We start from the raw sequence: 17,494 nt of genomic DNA, 5'->3' as shown, positions 1-17,494 counted from the left end.
GAGGAATCAAAACAACAGCTGAGAGGTTGACAGGAGGAAAATGTCAGCACACAGCTGATGAGCTGTGCAGATCTGAGCTGGACAGCAGGTCAGAGAGACAGACGAGAGGAGGGGTTCACCAGAGACACCACAGCAAAAAGCAAAGGACAAGGTTCACGAGCCTGGGAACTTTCCCTTTTTGTTAACTCTCATATCCCCAGGGCACAGAACAGATCTGGGCTTGGGGTAGGCGATCAGTGAATATTCGCCGTACAAATGAAGAGGACAGGAAGAGTCCACCAGTGGCCACCGGGGAGCTCTGCCTGATGTGTGTGGCCTGCGTGGCCCATCAGAAGGCGGGCTGTCGTTCAATGAGAAGACCCACCTCTAGTCAGAAGTCCTGAGGAGGAACCAGAAAGGTGTGGAGGGTGTGCGGGTGGTGTTCTCTTCTGGCTGAAGATCAGGATGTACAAAGAGTGGACAAAGAAAGTGAAGAGCCATTTGAACGGATGGTGTCAGAGATGAGGGTTGATTTTCTGGACCATAGTATTGGTACAATAATCCAGGCCTGGCAGGACAGGGGCCCTTTCCATGAACGTAGAAATGACATACTGGGCCGAGGCTGACCAAAGTGGCCTATGGAAGAGAGTCTGGGGTTGAACGAGAGAGGAGGGAGCCACCCAGGTAACACCATAAAACGCGGTATCGCGGAGGACAGCGGCCAGGACAGGAACCACAGCGGTGGAGAATTCTAGGGATTTCACAGGAAACTGTGTCCAAGAAGTTGGGTGCACAATACACTGGGTGCAGAGACAGGTGATATGAAGTAGAAGTGTAAGAAAGTAACCCTTTGAGACGTGGTGGGACAGGATTCCTGACTCAAAGGAGGTCTAATGTCAGGGGGGCGTATGCCCCACCTGACACCACCAGGGTGGGGCACGTCTGCAGGAAAGCACACAGAGCTGAGGGACTATGCAGCGTCCCTCGGCTACAGTAAATTGGGAAAAGGGAGAGATTCTCCTCCCTTCCTCCAATAGGGCAAGAAAGTGAATGGTACACGAAGGCACTTTCATATTCTTAGTGGAACAAGATAGATAAAATCAAAATGCTGTCATTATTGATGCAACCAGGCCAGTCCTGAACAAATCCCACCCTGGGAAAATCTTCTGGTTCTGCCCTACCTTCTAGATATAGAAAATAATCACTAGCAGCAACACTGTGCCTCTGTGATTACAAAGAACAGTATCTTAAATGAACCAAACGTAATTTTGATCCTAGCAAACTGTTCTTCTATGTGGACACTGCTAATCAGGCTAGTCATGCAGAAGCGAAATAATTCGGACCAAATCCTTCTTACAGCAAAAACTCTCGTATATAAAGCTAACTCTTGTATTAAGGTCACCTTTCAGTGATCAGTCCTTACTGAGCTGGATAGGAACGTATCGTCTAGAGAGGCCATGCTGCGCAATGACCAAAATTTTGGGCTGTGGCATCTTATTGCTTGGATTCAAACACTGCCTTTGCCTCCTACCAGGTATGTTTCCTTGGGCAAGTCATTTGAATTTTCTGGCCTTAGTGTCCTCATCAGTAAAACTGCGATAAAAGCAGCACTTAAACTTCATAAACTCTGATGATTAAATGAGCTAATACGAGTAGTTCTTGGAGCAGAACCGGCACGTGACAGCATTCAATTGAAAAAACTGCCATTATTATTGTTAGGGAGTACAAAGTACCTTCAGTAAATTAAAGTTTTTACCAGATGACTTTCTACCAGATTACTCTGATTCCTAGAATGCTGATAACCTGCAACAATGTTATCTAAAAATCTAGACAGGCATTCCTTCCCCATTACTAACAACATAAATAAATGTTACAATTACAATGAAAATAAATTGTCTTAATTTTCTTTATTTAGGAGGATAGCTTACTTTTTAAACAAGGGCAAAAGATAAGAAAGAAAAATTTCCCTTAATTATTTTATTGGCTTCTTAATAGTGTACATGGTTGTAATTGTGAGCACATGTTTTTGGTTTGGTTATAATTTACTGTCTTTATCTTTTTCACAATATTTTTTCAATCTTCAATTTATTTCATAAAGTCCTAAAGCACCCAGTGCTATATTTTTAGTTATGGTGGAGAGTCAATAAATAAGCAATTCAAGACACCTTTTAAGACTATATACCAGGTACAAATTATTATGTAAAGCATCTGAGGTGGGGCGAAGGTAAGTGAGACAGTCTCTATCATTAAATGACTGACATGGTAAATTAGTAGTCAAACAAGAAGTCAAAATACAGACGTCACAGCAGGAGGACAAGCAAAGGAGGGGAGGTTCCGACCCAGCGATGCAGAATCAAGGTCAAGAACACCTTCAGGGAAGAAGACACATTAAAGACCCCTGCATGGCCGGCAGTACTTCACCAGGTGTAGCTGTAGGAAGAGGTGCTCAGATGAAGAGGGAAGGCCTGGGGACATGGGGGCTTGGGGCATGCTCAGCGAGGGGCTCTGTGTGATGGAGTCGAAGGCAAGTGACCGGGAGAGAAAGGTAAGACAGGAAAGGTCAGTTTGGCTTACACTGAGGAGGGCTGGAGAGTCTGGGACTCATTTAGTAAACGACATGGAGTCAGCCACGCCTTTGGAGCAAGAAGAGAAGAACTGAAGCTCCCCCTGAGGAAGTTTCCCCGCGGTGGCATCTGGGATGGTCTGGAGGGCAACGGCACAGATTTCCCCACCTATCTTCCCCAAACCACATCAATCTCTGCTGGCTCAGCCTGGCTCTCGGGCTGTGCCCCTGTAGCAGGAGGAGCTCCAGCCCCTGAGGGCTGGGGTCCGAGGAGGCCACTCCCACAGACCCAGCCCCTGTGTCCCACTTTAAGCAGTGAGTTTCTGTCCTGAATCGCTGGATAACTTCCTGTCCTAGTCACCAGCACTATTCCCTGGTTCCGTAAAAGAAAACGATGGGGCTCCTGTTTGAGGCTTCTTGGTTCTGGCACCAACTGCCCATGAATACTATCACCTAAGTAAAGGATGCCTGGCTACCAAGGCTTGCCTCACCTGGATGCTCTGTTACGCCACCCTAAATGGTGGAACACGTGCCACTTTGTTGTGAAGGACCCAGTGCTCTATTTGCTGGCCTGAGACTTGAAAGCTATCTTGGTTACTCAGCCCATGCCATCCTGAACTCTCTGCCTGCCTCCCTAGGGGGGTCAGATTCCCCTCCCAGGCAGGCTTCGTGCCAGAACCCAGCCTCTCCTTGCCTTCTCTAGCATTCCACAGCTTTCTAGGGCTAGCTCCTGAGTATAGCAAAGAGGCCACCTGCAATAATTGAGTCATAGAGTGAGGAGGGCCAGACAACGGGGACTGAGCAGAAAGGCTGACGTTAGAGACCTGCACTTGGAGAAATAAATTAAAGGTTTAGGAACTAATAGAATGTAGGCGATGGTAAGAGATAGGAAAGAGTCAAAGAACTCCATGGTCAAAGTCTGGATGCCAAAGAAAGCCATGTCTGCAAAAGCAAGGGTAGCTGGAGATGGCAGAGGATCTACTTTGGTTTAGAAAGTATTTGTACAAGGACTTTCCTGCTCCCCTTTCCCCTCCTCTGTGCTCATTCACAGCATGTCAGTACCTGCCCTCATTCGAATGAAAGTTTAAGGTAACGCACGAAATGTTAAGTAGGGCTAGCACGATGAAAGAGTCTGACGACCACTGCTGCCAAGTGACCTTTACGTTTTCTGTCTTGTACCATTAAAAATAATTTGTTTCTAGTCCTGAAATTATATTTTAATACTACCCCAAAACACAGAAGTATTTGTGAAAACAGAAGTTATGAAAAAAGTAAAGATTTAAGCTGAAGGCATTTTAGATGTTAAGCCAATGTGAAGTATTAATGGTGAATATTTGTTGAGGGAACAATAAAAAATTGAGTTGTAAGATCTCTGTTTGGTGCCATCGCCTTAATGTTGAAGGGTCATTCTTGTAAAAGATCACTGTTGTTGTCTCATACTCTGTTCAAATCCTGTGGTACCTTTAGGGAGCAGTGGGGTTAGATGGCTGCTCTGTGGTCACCTACCCAGTCACTCGGTGGTTTGAGGAAGTGAGGCTGGTCGTAAGCCAATAAGATCCTCTCTTCTAAACCGGAGTATAGACAGCACGTATTCACCACAGTTCTTCTGCTCTCAGACATCACAACCTCTCGCTGTGAAAATGTCTCAGTCTAACCCTGCAATCTTAGTCATACTTAACAGAATCCCTCCCTTCATCATGTGAAAAGAGAATCTGATGCACATTTCTTAAAAGAAAATTCTCACTATAAAAATCTGATTTTTTTCTTAAAAAATTGACACCCAGAAACAAATTCATCAGTGCCTGGCATGGGCCATGTTTTCAATGCAGATGTGTGTAGACTATACGAATGGATTTTGAGTGAACATGCGGTCCTCAGGCTCTGCTGCCCATCGGGTGCTCGGGTAGGTGTGCCTGGGCCTCGGCTGGAGCCTGAGTTTGAGAGACGTGGGCACTGGGAAGAGAGCAGGGTGAGGAAGGGCATGTGCACAGAAAGATAAGGGTTAAAATGGATAGTGAACCTCCCTGAAAGGTTTAGGGGAAATGAGAAGAGGAAGGGGGGGGTGAAAGAGAGAGAAAAGTCAAAGACAACCAAGATGACATCTCCTGTAAATCAAGTAAGATTCTGTAAAACAAGGAAGGACTGATCAGTAATGGCACGTGTTGTAGAGATTGAAATGGATGAAAATGAGAGAGTAACACTGCATTTCACGATTGGTAGGCTTGGAATAACTTCAGTGGAGTCCTGGTGTGGGGGCAGATTGCAGAGGGAAAGGAATGAGGGTGGGGGAGTGGAAGCAGCAGACCCAGGGTGGGCTTTCAAGACGTTTGGTCTTGGTGTTAACAGATCATGCAGAAGTTGCAGGATCGATCGTGTTTAGTTGGGGATGTTTGTATTGTCAGCTTTGGGGAGACGAAAGCATTTGTAAAGTACCAGGGGGAGGAACCCCTACCACTACTGATCCCCCACCAGGGGAAAAAAACAGGAAGAAATGAGTATATAGGAAAAAAAAAAGTATAGTAAGATTTTAAGTTCTAAAGACAGGGAAGGAATAGAACTTAGGTGGGACCAAAGAAGGATTCTTTCACTCAAGAGAAAAAGTAAAGAAGGAGGGGAAGTAAACAGAAAAGACTACTTTGCTCTAGAACCTAACAGCCAATGGATCATCCTGAACAGAGCTGGAGATACAGGTAACTGTCTGGTTTAAAACAAGGCCAGAGAACTTGAAGTCGGGGCAGAGGCCCAGTCTGCCTTGCAGGACAAGACGGCCTTCCAAAATCAGGTTGACTCAAGGACCACCAAAGCAGGCAGAAGACAGGACCTTTCTTAACTCCCACCAGCAGAGTACATGTGTGAGAACAACAGCATTCATTACAACGGCGTTAATAAATCAGTGCTGCATCCTGCCTAGTGCCACCTAACAGTTCCTACAGCAGACACCCAGACTCGGAAAAGCGGTGTCAATCGCTGTGTAGCAGAATCCAGTAAGACTCATGTCCGTACAACTGTAAAGCCAAGAGCTTAGGGAAAGGAAAAACAAGAAGAGTTCCTTTTCTTGGAAGAAATTCATCTTCTTTCATATCCCAAAATATTGAAGATCTTGCCTAAGAGGTACTTTATAGTTTGCCAGGCTGCACATGGCCTTGGTCATACCCAAACACCTAGGTTTCACTGTTTGAGACAATTTATTAAAGAAGAAAACACCTGTCTCTTGGTTATTTCCAAATGCATCAGTTTTCCTCTAGATGTGGCATCTTTCTTCAATGTGAAAAAAAATATACGTTGCACTATTTTGTGCCTCCATTTATTTTAGGCTTTACTAATACATTCCATAAAGCTCAGCAGAAATTGAAGCCTTAAAATAAACATATATATACACATACATATATGGTGATAATAAAATATAGAGGATATTTGATAACATCTTATGAAATCCAAGTAAAACATTAGCGATAAATGGGTTTAAAAAGGAATGATGCAGAAAAATTCACAATGGATTGTTAACACATCTACTTGGCTTGTTTTTATTCTATTACATCACAATTTTGATGCAAAGACAAGGAAAAAATAAAAACAAATGAGGCATCTAGTAACTTTTCCAGGTTCTTAATGTAGTTTGGTAGTCTTTAGGAACTAGAAATAGAGTATCCACAAGTAACTTCTTAGAGCTCAATTTATATAAAATCCTATGTGAATCTGAAAAGGAAAGAGTGAATACGAGGATGGCTAGGCTGTCCTCAATACATATGGGCTAATATATAATAACACTGAGTGCTGTTTAAAATGACTTTTCTAAAATATTCTGGGCTAGTGGAAATGTTACAGCCTCCCTACCATTAAAATAATTTTTAAAAGGTGACAAGAAAAGATGAAGGAAAGCTCTTTGTAACTGTTTCTGCTTTAGGGAGAGAAAAGTTAGCAGCCCAGATTCAGGAAAAGGGCAAGAGAGACAACTGACTTGACTTCCATCGTTTCTTTTCAATGCCTTAATACTACTGTCTGGAGCCCTACACCCATCTTCGGTATCCATGGTAACTCAAAGAGCCAGATTCCCCCAATGCTTAGGGAAACCTGAGAGGGAGGCACTTAAGAAGGCCAGTGTACTTTCATCCGCACCGAAGAACAAGGCAGAACAAGACACCCAGCCAGGAATCAGAGGGAGTCAAGGACCCACAACAGAATCTGGAACTGAAAGCACATTAAAATTCAACTCATTCAACTCAGACCCGACTTGCTCCAGGTCACACGGCACCTTGGTCGCAAGGATACAACTAGAATCCAGATGTTCCCTCAGCACAGCACTCCGTCCATTGCTTCCCCCTGCCTCCTAACCCAAGAAGCCAACAACTAAGCAGGATTCAATAACCACGCTATCATCATTTGCCCTTAAGCCAAGTCTTTTTCCTTTACCTATCTTTTTATTATGGAAATTTTCCAACATCTGTAAATAGAGATATGAGAATAAACCCCATATATCTATCGCTCAGCTTAAATAATTACTGACTTGTGGCCAATCTTCTTTCATCTATACTTACCTCTCCTCCAGGACTATTTTGAAACAAATCCTAGAAATAGTATCGTCATTTTTTTTTTAATGGTATGGGTTTTTAAAAGTTTTTTTACTGTAGTTCATATATAACGTTGAGTTAGTTTCAGGTATATAGCAAAGTGATTCAGTTTCTTTTTTTTGCAGGGGGAGGTAATTCGGTTTCTTTATTTATTTATTTATTTTTAGAGGAGGTACTGGGGATTAAACCCAGGACTTTGTGCATGCTAAGCATGTGCTCTACCACTGAGCCATATCCTCCCCCAATTCAGTTTATATATATATGTATATATACACACACACACATATACACATATATATAAAACTGAATTTAGATATATAAATATATATATAAAACTGAATTTATATATATTATATATATATATATATATTCTTTTTCAGATTCTTTCCCATTATAGGTTATTACAAGATATTGAATATAGTCCCCTGTGCTATACTGTAGGACTTTACTGTTTATCTTTTTTTATATGTAGTAGTTAGTATCTGCAAACCCAGAACTCCCAATTTATCCCTCCCTACCCTCTTTCCTCTCTGGTTTGTTTTCTACATCTGTGAGTCTCTTTCTATTTTGTAAATAAGTTCATTTGTGTCATTATTTTTTTTAGATTCCACATATAAATGATATCATATGGTATTTCTTTTTCTGACTTACTTCACTTAGTATGATAATCTCTAGGTCCATCCATGTTGCTGTAAATGGCATTATTTCATTCTTTTTTATGGCCAAATAGTATTCCATTGTAACTATATATACCACATCTTCTTTATGCATTCATCTGTTGATGGACATTTTAGTTGCTTCTATGTCTTGGCTATTGTAAATAGTGCTGCTATGAACATCAGGATGCATGTATTTTTTAAAATTATAGTTTTCTCCAGATATATGCCCAGGAGTGGGATTGCTAGTATGTATGGTAACTCTAATTTTAATTTTTAAAGGAACCCCCATACTATTCTCCATAGTGGCTGTACCAATTTACATTCCCACCAACAGTGTAGGAGAGTTTCTTTTTTCATTATTTCTTTTAAAATATTAAATGCTCAAAGAAATGATATACCTGCAGATACAGCAGAGACAATTTTCTTTATGAAGCTCTGGTGTCACTATCCTGTCCCCTCAAGCCATGTGTGGTGTTTTCCATTTTATTTCACAGCTCGGGAACTAAAGGCCAGCTCCTATCTAAGCACAGACCAGTAAGGGATGCTCTGTGATCCTGTACATACACGGACAATATTAGACTCTGGTGCAGTGAGAAATTCTGATGCAGGGATCATTTTAGATAATTAATATGATAAAAGCTAAACTTGTATCAAGAGACAAATGCCTTTCTACCTTAAACAAAATACCACTGATACTGGACACTTGTTTAAATCAGGCTTAATTCTGACCTGAGATTTAAAGCTAGCTTTCTCCATGAGTCCATATGAAAGGCATTAAATATTCTTATTCTCAAGGTTTAATAAATCCACAAAATGAAATAAGAATATAAAGTTTTCACACCAAGAAGTTTATGACTTCTCTAGGACACAGACCATTTGTTTTAAGGACATGCTGGAAATTTAAAATTAAAATTTTAATTAAAATTAAAATTAATAAATATAGCAACACTTTCATATAGCCATTTAAATTTTGCCCACAGAACAAATACATTTAAAAGACACTTTAAAAATTTTAATTAACAAATAGTATTGTGCTACTGGAACTAAGTAGACAGATAAATAATACTCTGTGTGTGTGTGTGTGTGTGTGTGTGTGTGTATGTGTATAAATGGATACTTACAGCTATAATGTTCACAAATAACATTAACACTTCTAATTTTCCATTTTACCTCCCTCTCCCTATACATTAATTTTATAGGATTTACAAATACATATTTTAAAACAAGACTATATTGGGAAGCCAAAGTGAGTAGAAAAAGAAGGCAAATCAAAACTCTAAGTTGTTTCACCCTTAAATGAAACAATTTTATTTCAAATACAGATTAATTTCTTCCGAAACAAAAAAACCAAGAAACCCTACAAGATACAATTTTTTACCTTTTGGAAAATTTTTAACTATTTATCTCCTAACGAAGTTATGATATTCATACCTGCTGATGTTTCTCTAAATTTGTCACTGGTCTTCTTTTTCCTCCATTTCCAAGGCTTGAAGATTTTACCAATGGTGGAGAGTTTCCCCTTTCTCTTGAAGGGAGGTGTTTGGGAACCTGCTGCTGGGCCATCTGAGTTTGCTATAGAAGCTTTGTCGAGTCCATCAACTGTATAAAAAAAAAAATAAAGTCAAGGAAAAGCTGTAATAAAAGTCTGAAACAACATCATCTCTTTCTTCCTGTACTGTTAATAGCAAACACACCCACTTTAATTGAGATCTCATATAAAGTTTATTTGGCCCCATTTTCCAGCAGGTAGAACTCCTCTAATATCAATCAATCAATAAATCAATCAGAAACCACGGCCCTCCCCCTCCTTAGACAATCATTTTGGGGAAAGAGAAAAGAAGTGTAAGAGACATAATAGTTAAGGTCAGATAAATAAGGGCCTGTGAAGCACAGCTGGATCTATCTGCAACAACCACAGCAATATTTTGTGCAGAAATGGAGTATTCTATGCATTTCTGAAATAGGATGTTCCTCCAGAGACGAGTTTGGCATTCTCAGTAAAGAATATGACAGTTATGGCTAGTTAAAATCATGGTTTTTTCCTCCACAAAATAAAATTTAGTGCCAAGAAGCTAAATTCTAATTTTTATCGTGCTAAAACTATATTTTGCTTCTACTATAAAAAAGTTTTCAGCTTCAAATAAACAGACAGCTACCATGCATGACAAGAAATATGTGGAAAGTGTGGGTGTTGTATATAAGAGAACATATCTTTATGTGCCTTAATCATTTCACCAATCAAAAGAAAAAGCCCCAAACCTTAAGTTGCCTTGCACCATGTTCACAACAGAAAGATGGTGATAACGTATATTACCCCAACTATCAAATTTTAAAATTAATTTTTATTGACTTATATTTGATGTACAATATTATATAAGTTACAGGTGTATAATACAGTGATTCACAATTTTAAAGGTTATACTCCTATTATAGTTATTATAAAACATTGGCCATATTCCCCGTGTTGTACAATATATCCTTGTTGCTATTTTATATCTAACAGTTTGTACCTTAGTCCCCTACCCCTATCTTGCCCCTCCCCACTTCCCTCTCCCTAATGATAACCACTAGTTTGTTCTCTATTTCTGTGACTCTGCTTCTTTTTTGTTATATTAATTAGTTTCCCTACGACCAAATTTTAATGGCAAAAAACTAGAATCAGCTAAGGATGGATAAACTATGTATTATTCATGTAATGAAATAGCACTCAGCAATTTTAAAAAATGAGCCATTGATACCTACAACAACAGGAATGCGTCTCAAAAAAAAACACTGTGCTAAAAAAAGTGACACACAAAAGCATGCATCTGTGGTTCTATTTATGAGAACTTCTACAAAAGGCAAAATGAATTTATGGAAACCAAACCTAAAGAAAAAAGAAGAAAGAAAGAAAGAAAATCAGAACAGTTGCTTCTTGGAGTGAGATAGAGATAGAAAGTAGTTAAGAAGGAGCTTAATGGGAACTTCCTGGGGTGATGGAAAGTATCTCAATAAAGGATTGGTTATACAAAACTCATCAAATGGTATTTATGATATTGTGCATTTTACTTTTAAAAACCATAAATAAATATTGAAGTCCAATTAATGGCATGCGTGGTGATGTGTTAAGGGGTGAAGTGCACTGATGTCCATCAAAAATAATAAATTGATGGACAGATGGAATGGACAGATGGATAAATTTACAATAAATTTAAGTTTTATTTAAAATATAGCAAAATGTTAATTGTTGACTCTAGGTGGTGGATATGTGGTGGTGAACTGTATAATTCTTTCACCTTCAAAACTTTCATAACAAAATACTGGGAAATATTGGGAAAAATAAAACAAAAATTGAATGCAAGAACCTCTGCTTCCAGGAACATGGAGTAGACTCACTTCTTCCTATTTCTCCTCCTACATACAACTAAAAACACTGGATGTTTTATATATAAAATAAACATTTAAAAAACTACACAAGATGGAAAGAAAGTAGGCCAGCCTGGGATCTCAAGACCTAATTAACAACATGGAGGTAAGATTCTTGGATTTTCCTTTTGGCTCATGTATTCCAGACTTGCTGCTGAAGCAGTCCCCAACCTGAAAACACCAATGGGCAGAGACAAAAAAAACCTCAACAAAAAACTGGTCTCTCTAGCCAAAGGAGCAGGAAAGCCTAGCAAGACAAAAAACTTTCAAACAATAACTGCTCCACTCCAGCCAAACAGCACAGAGGAAGCTATGACCATCCAAGCCAACAAAGGCTTAGTGGGGAGACAAGATTTCTACCCTCGTAAAGCTCTAACAAGGAGCCCCTATCAGAGTGCTGTCAGGGAGGACCAAGAAGGGAGCCAGGATCTTCTTGCACACCAGATGGTAATGAAGCAATCTCTACGGAGTCAATGGAGACCATGCAGGATCTTGAACTTCCACCCCTACCCGGCAGTAACATTGTCTCTTCTCCGCCTGCCCCCCTCACCACCCACCCGAGTGCTGGGGTTGTACCAAACCACTGCCCAGTGGGAACAAGGCCACTCACACCCTCAGTGGTGTCAGTAGAGACAACATGGGGATTTGAAAATTGAACTGTCTCCAACAGTGCCCAATAGACTCCCTTCCTCACCCTGCCATTTCTGCCACCAGATATTAACAAAAGATGAAGGGAGGACCTGGCTTTTCACTTCCACTGGAAAGAAATGAGGTGGCACCCCTTGCTTCCTTTGCTGGAGAGGTGTCAGGCAAAGCCAGTTAACACAAAAGCTTTCAGTAAGATTTACAGTCTCCTGGTATGACACAAAAATGTCTAAGTTTCAATCAAAAATCACTTGACAGGGGAAGGGTATAGCTCAAGTGGTAGAGCACATGCTCAGAACCCAAGAGGTCTGGGGTTCAATCCCCAGTACCACCAACAAGCGGAAATCAATGAAGAAACCTAATTACCTCCCCCTCATAAAACAAACAATACAAGCCCAAAATCACTTGGCATACCAAGAACCAGGAAAATCTTAAACTGAATGAAAGAAGATGATCAATACATGCCAATACCTAAATCCTTACGAGTTCTCCTTCCAGACAAGAATGATAAATCCCATACTTCCCACTTGTGAAGTCTACTCTAATTTCAGGTAGAAATGCAACTTCTGCGGTGACTGATTCTTCTGTGAATGGTTCCTAACCCTACTTTATCCCACCTATGCTGGCCACAGTGCAACAGACAGAGAGATGGGACAGACTGATTTTGATGCTAAGCCCGAATTAAAAGTAAAATCCTTATTTACTTCACTTCTACTCCTGTCCAGCTGCCTTCCTCAAACCAGGGTAAACCCAAGGTAAAACGGACCAGAGGGTATTTCGTCTCCACTGAGACTTTATTCTGAAGGCTCAATTTTGAACAACTTGAATGCTGTGAAATATAAAAGGACCGACTATTACAAACGTAGGAACTAACGCTTCCATCTCAAATTCACTTCTGTGGCTGTAAACACACATTTAGTTCTCATCTTCTCTCAACCCACATATCCAGTTCCCCGACATTCCATCAAAACTCTGCTTTTGAGCTGAACCATTAAGGAATAGTCTATTTTTTTCTCCTGAAAACAAAAACAAACAAACTGAAACAAAAATTAAGTAATTCCCTAGATGACCGAAGGTGACCGATGGGAAGACTGAATGAGGTAGCTGAGAAGTGAAAAATGGAAGCCATAATGTTCAATTCATAGCTGCATGAGGCATTAGCTGCCATCTCTTTCTTTATTATGCATTTACAGTTTTAGTCCTTACTCTGGAAAGGGCCTGGACCAGTGCCAATGACCACAGCAGTGCACATACACACATACATTTCTCCTGATTGAACTAATCCATCCCTAATTTTGTAATTACTGGGCTATTACACTAAATCACACCTGCAATTAGGAGCCATACGTTGGCACAGTTGGCCACACTGCCATTGTCCTTCTCTTAAATCGTGAACGTGAAGGGGACTGTCACCTGCTTTGGACTAACACGGACAGAACATTAACACCCTTCTTTCCTCCAAACACCTAGGATATGGCCAAGACCATTGATAATTCTATCATTTCTCTTTTGGACATTAAAACTTCTTTGAAACTTTCTAAAAAATTTTTTGCAAGTCTAGCGAATTTGGCATTTACACACAGATACGAACAAACTGCCAAGTAAATCCCAGATGAAAGTGTAAACTTCCTGACTGTTTTAAATATTAATTTTGATCCACTTACATGTTATGAAAAGTGACCTGTCATTCACCAGAGCTTTTGTTCTCACACTTGAAATCAACATTTTAAATATTTAAAATATTATCTAAATATTTTTAAATACAGTCATTAGCTGTTCAAATGCAGACATTTTAAATGACACAGCTCAGTCTATCTTCCCACCAAAACAAGTTCATCCCTAACAGGACTCCATCACACCACCACCAAGTAAAATTCAGAAAATATGTGGAGGTTTTATTTTTCATCTAAACAGAAATTTATTAATCAATCCCTTTGAAAATGTAACCACAGAAGCCGAAACTAAATGAAGCTAGATAATTATCTATATGAAATAAGTTACAAGTTTGGATAGTCTTTGAGATCTGAGAACTGAATGACAAGGATTCTTAGAAAAATAAAATCTACTTAATACAAGAGTTTGTAGTGTTTGTATAATATTCAGTAGTTCCCTGATACTTTATTTGTTTTAGGTTTTTCTCCACACATAATTATTTCAGTCACTAGGTGAGACAAATGTGGCAGAATTCCTCCTTACAAATTTTGTAGGTGAAAGATCATTTAGAAAAAAAGCCACAATAAAAGAATTCCTGGTACTGATTCTGTGGAAAATGACAGCCACTCTGTGGAAAAAAAAAAAAACAAAAACAGGGGCAAAGATGGCCTCAACTTCCCTCTGAATAGCCTTAAGTATCTGAAGGTTAATGAGAATACATTTTTGAAGTCCAATAATAACAAAAACAAAGAGAAATCATATGTCGTAAAAAATGTGTTAATAATACTCTGTTGTACTAGGTGTACACTTACAGTATTACTCATAGTGATTTTATTGTACCAAAGAATATACCCACTAAAAAGGGCACTGTACAAAAACATCTGACACTAAAAAATCAAGAATTTAGAGGAAGTAAGAAAACGAGCAAACCAATGTTCATTTCTCTAAAACATGGTTTCTAGGTTATTTTCTTTGTGCCTTGGTAATTTATTATGCTTACATAATATTATCACTGCATACTTTTTCATTTCCATTACAGCTTTTATACTTCCACTATAATTCTGCCACTTTCCTCTTTAAAGGTTACAGAACACATGGTAGAGAAACATTAGGGGAACATTTAGGGAAGATTTAACTTTATTTCCTACCCTTACGTGAGGCCTCTCTTAGAGTTAGAAAATGTGCTGTCAGACAGGGGCAGACATCCAATTCTGGGCACAGAACCAAGTAGACAACAGGGTCAGAGGGAACTGATGCTATGAGCCATCACAGATGAGACAGGACAGTAGTTTCTAGGAAAGCCAAGTGGCTATCCTTGTCTTGAGTTGTCTAAAGGAGATCCTTATTCTCTTGATAATCAGCATTTACACTGGGTTGGATCAAATTTCTTCCTTTCTGGGGCAGGATGAATGGCCAATGGAAGAGAAGTGAAAAGGAACAGAAGAATCAAAATGTGTGGCACTACCCGGGGTTATGAGTTAATTCTGAAACTGCTATGCTTGTAAACTGCATGGAACAAATAAACGGTGGATGTTGGGAGCCAGATTTCTCACACTTGGAAAGAAAGGTTACAGATAAGCAAAGGGAGAAGCTAGACTGATCCGTGTGTCACTGGATTAGAGTTGGAGACCTCAGGATGAATTCATGTTTTGGCGAGAGAGAGAGAGAGAGAGAACAGATTTGTGTGTATACATGGCTCAGTATATACATGTGTCTCCTAATTGTTCTGAGGGGCTGGAAGCAGTGACACCCCAGGGAGGACTCAGGTCTTGGTTTCTAATAGCACTCCCCAATAAAAGGAATCAGATCTCTCTCCAAAAAAAGGCTGCTTCCAAGGCTGGGGCAAGGAAAATATTAGATGAGCCTGGAGCATCTTGTAGTGCCAGAAAGTAAACAAGTGCTCAAAGTCATACAGGAGCCAATGGAAAGAGTCCCACAGGCCAAAGATGGAGCAATTTGAGCAACAAAATAAATAGTGTGGTATCAGATTATAATCTGAAGTATAAAATATCTATGAGTCCATATTGATATAGACAAATACTGAATAAATAAACAAATGTGGGAGAACAGAAAATCTGTACAGAAGAACTGTAATAATTTATATAAATATTTCCCTCTCAAGAAGGGGGATCTTAACTCTCCACTCCTGAAATGTGGGCTGTACATGGTGACTTCCTTCAAAAGACTTCAGTATGGAAAGGTGGGGGAAAGGAGGGACTTGACACTGGAGAAATTTGACAGACACTACCTCAGCCAAGTGATGGACATTAACCTGATCAGTGATAAATCATGTTGGGAGCATGCTGGATCATGATGGACGAGAATCAGACTTCCAAACCTCCAGCCCCATTGTAATCATGAGAAAAACACCAGACAAACCAAACTAAGGGACACTTACAAAAGACCTGACCAATAAACACACCTCCAGGTCATTAAAAACAAGGCAAGTCTGAAAAACTGTCACAGACCAGAGGACACTACAGAGACACGATGAATAAATGTAATGTGGTCTCCTGGCTGGAATCATGGAACAGAAAAAAGAGGACCTTCAGGAAAAACTAGCGTAAGCCTAACACACTGTGGAGTTTAGTTAACAGGAATGCACCCAAACTCCTTTGTTGTAACAAATGCATCCTATTCATACAAGAGACAAACAACAGGAGAAACCAAGCTGGAGGCGTGTGAGAACCCTCGTCCGATATTTGCAACTTTTCTGCACATCTAAAACTATTCTAAAATAAAGGGTTCATTTTTTAAAATGTGGTATCAGCTAGCGGGGAGGTAAATGTGCATGAGGATTTAGGAGATTCCTAGGAGAGGGGACATCAGTTGTTGAAAGACCTCAGGGGGTGCTGTCATTGACCAACAGTGAAGATTTCTGCTCAAAGAAGTTTTAGGAAGTAATATGCTTTAGAATTGCCCATTTTTTCTCTCCAAAATCTCCCTTTATTAATACTTTGAACTGCCAGTATTTTGCCACTAAGGGAATACTTACAAGTCATCAAATTGCTTTTTCACCACGTTTTAGCACATGGTGTACCCAAATAAGGTAAATCGTATCTAACATCTCGCAAAAGAGGAGACAATGGGCCCAGTTACACAATAGCAACAGAAAGTCCCCATCATAGTTGCCGTGGAACCACACCGAGGCAATCCACGCACACACGCACACATGCCCATGTTGGTTAGTAGTGTGTACTGCTGACACAGAAAGACAAATCTGGGAATAAAAGTGTTTAAAGGTCCCTGTTTTTTCTTTTCAGGTCATTGAAGCTCAATTATTTTCAATAATCAATTTCTATTTGGGAATCAAAAGTAAATTTAAAAGACTGAAATTCATTTCATGACAATTGAGGATACACTTTCTAGCTTATTCATTTTTTTCCTGAACTCATGGGCATGGGAGAAGAGTGGCAAAATTCAGGAACAGAAATCCCACAGCTCACACTGGTGTGAAAGGTTTGATGAGCAGACTCAACAATGAATTAGTCACTGACCCACTCTGGGTTTTCAAATATATTTTTATACCATTTTTAAATGGCTTATTCTATTACATGACTATATCCCAATTGATTCAACAAATATCTTGCTGTTTGACTATTTTAGGTTATTTCTAATTTCTGGCTTTGATAATCATTGCACAATCAGGACAGGCAATAAATCTCAGTTAATGTTTTCAGCTTTGACCATCCATTGGGATGATTAACCATAAACTAAGAAGAGAACCAAGTCCCAGACCCAACTCTGCTACTTAGCTAGCCCTGTGACCTTGTGCAACGACCCCAATATTTCATTGCTGAAATAAGAAGCCTAAGTTAAATGATCTCTTGGCTCCTTTCCAACTTTAAAAACTCTATGATTCTCATACTGCTTGATGCTGAGTTTATTAATTTTATATGTCACATTAAGACCTGCTCTAAGAGCTTTATGGATATTGCCTCATTGTTACCACAACCCTATGAAGTAGCTGCTATTACTACTTCCATTTTAGAAATGAAGCCCAGAGAGACGAAGCAGCTTAC

General features: G+C 39.7%; 1 protein-coding gene across 9 annotated transcripts in view; it reads right to left on the bottom strand.

The window, feature by feature from the left end:
- Positions 1–17,494, bottom strand: part of PHACTR2 (phosphatase and actin regulator 2) — a 240,555-nt gene that overhangs the window by 74,200 nt on the left and 148,861 nt on the right. For all 9 annotated transcript variants that reach the window (XM_032485064.1, XM_032485065.1, XM_032485059.1 and 6 more), the window contains one exon: positions 9,201–9,368. In XM_032485064.1, the coding sequence (XP_032340955.1) occupies positions 9,201–9,368 (168 nt within the window). The remainder of the gene's footprint in view (positions 1–9,200; positions 9,369–17,494) is intronic.

The sequence above is a fragment of the Camelus ferus genome, chromosome 8 (genome assembly GCF_009834535.1).
Source record: "Camelus ferus isolate YT-003-E chromosome 8, BCGSAC_Cfer_1.0, whole genome shotgun sequence".
Taxonomy (NCBI): domain Eukaryota; kingdom Metazoa; phylum Chordata; class Mammalia; order Artiodactyla; family Camelidae; genus Camelus; species Camelus ferus.
This window is presented reverse-complemented; position numbering and strand designations above follow the sequence as displayed.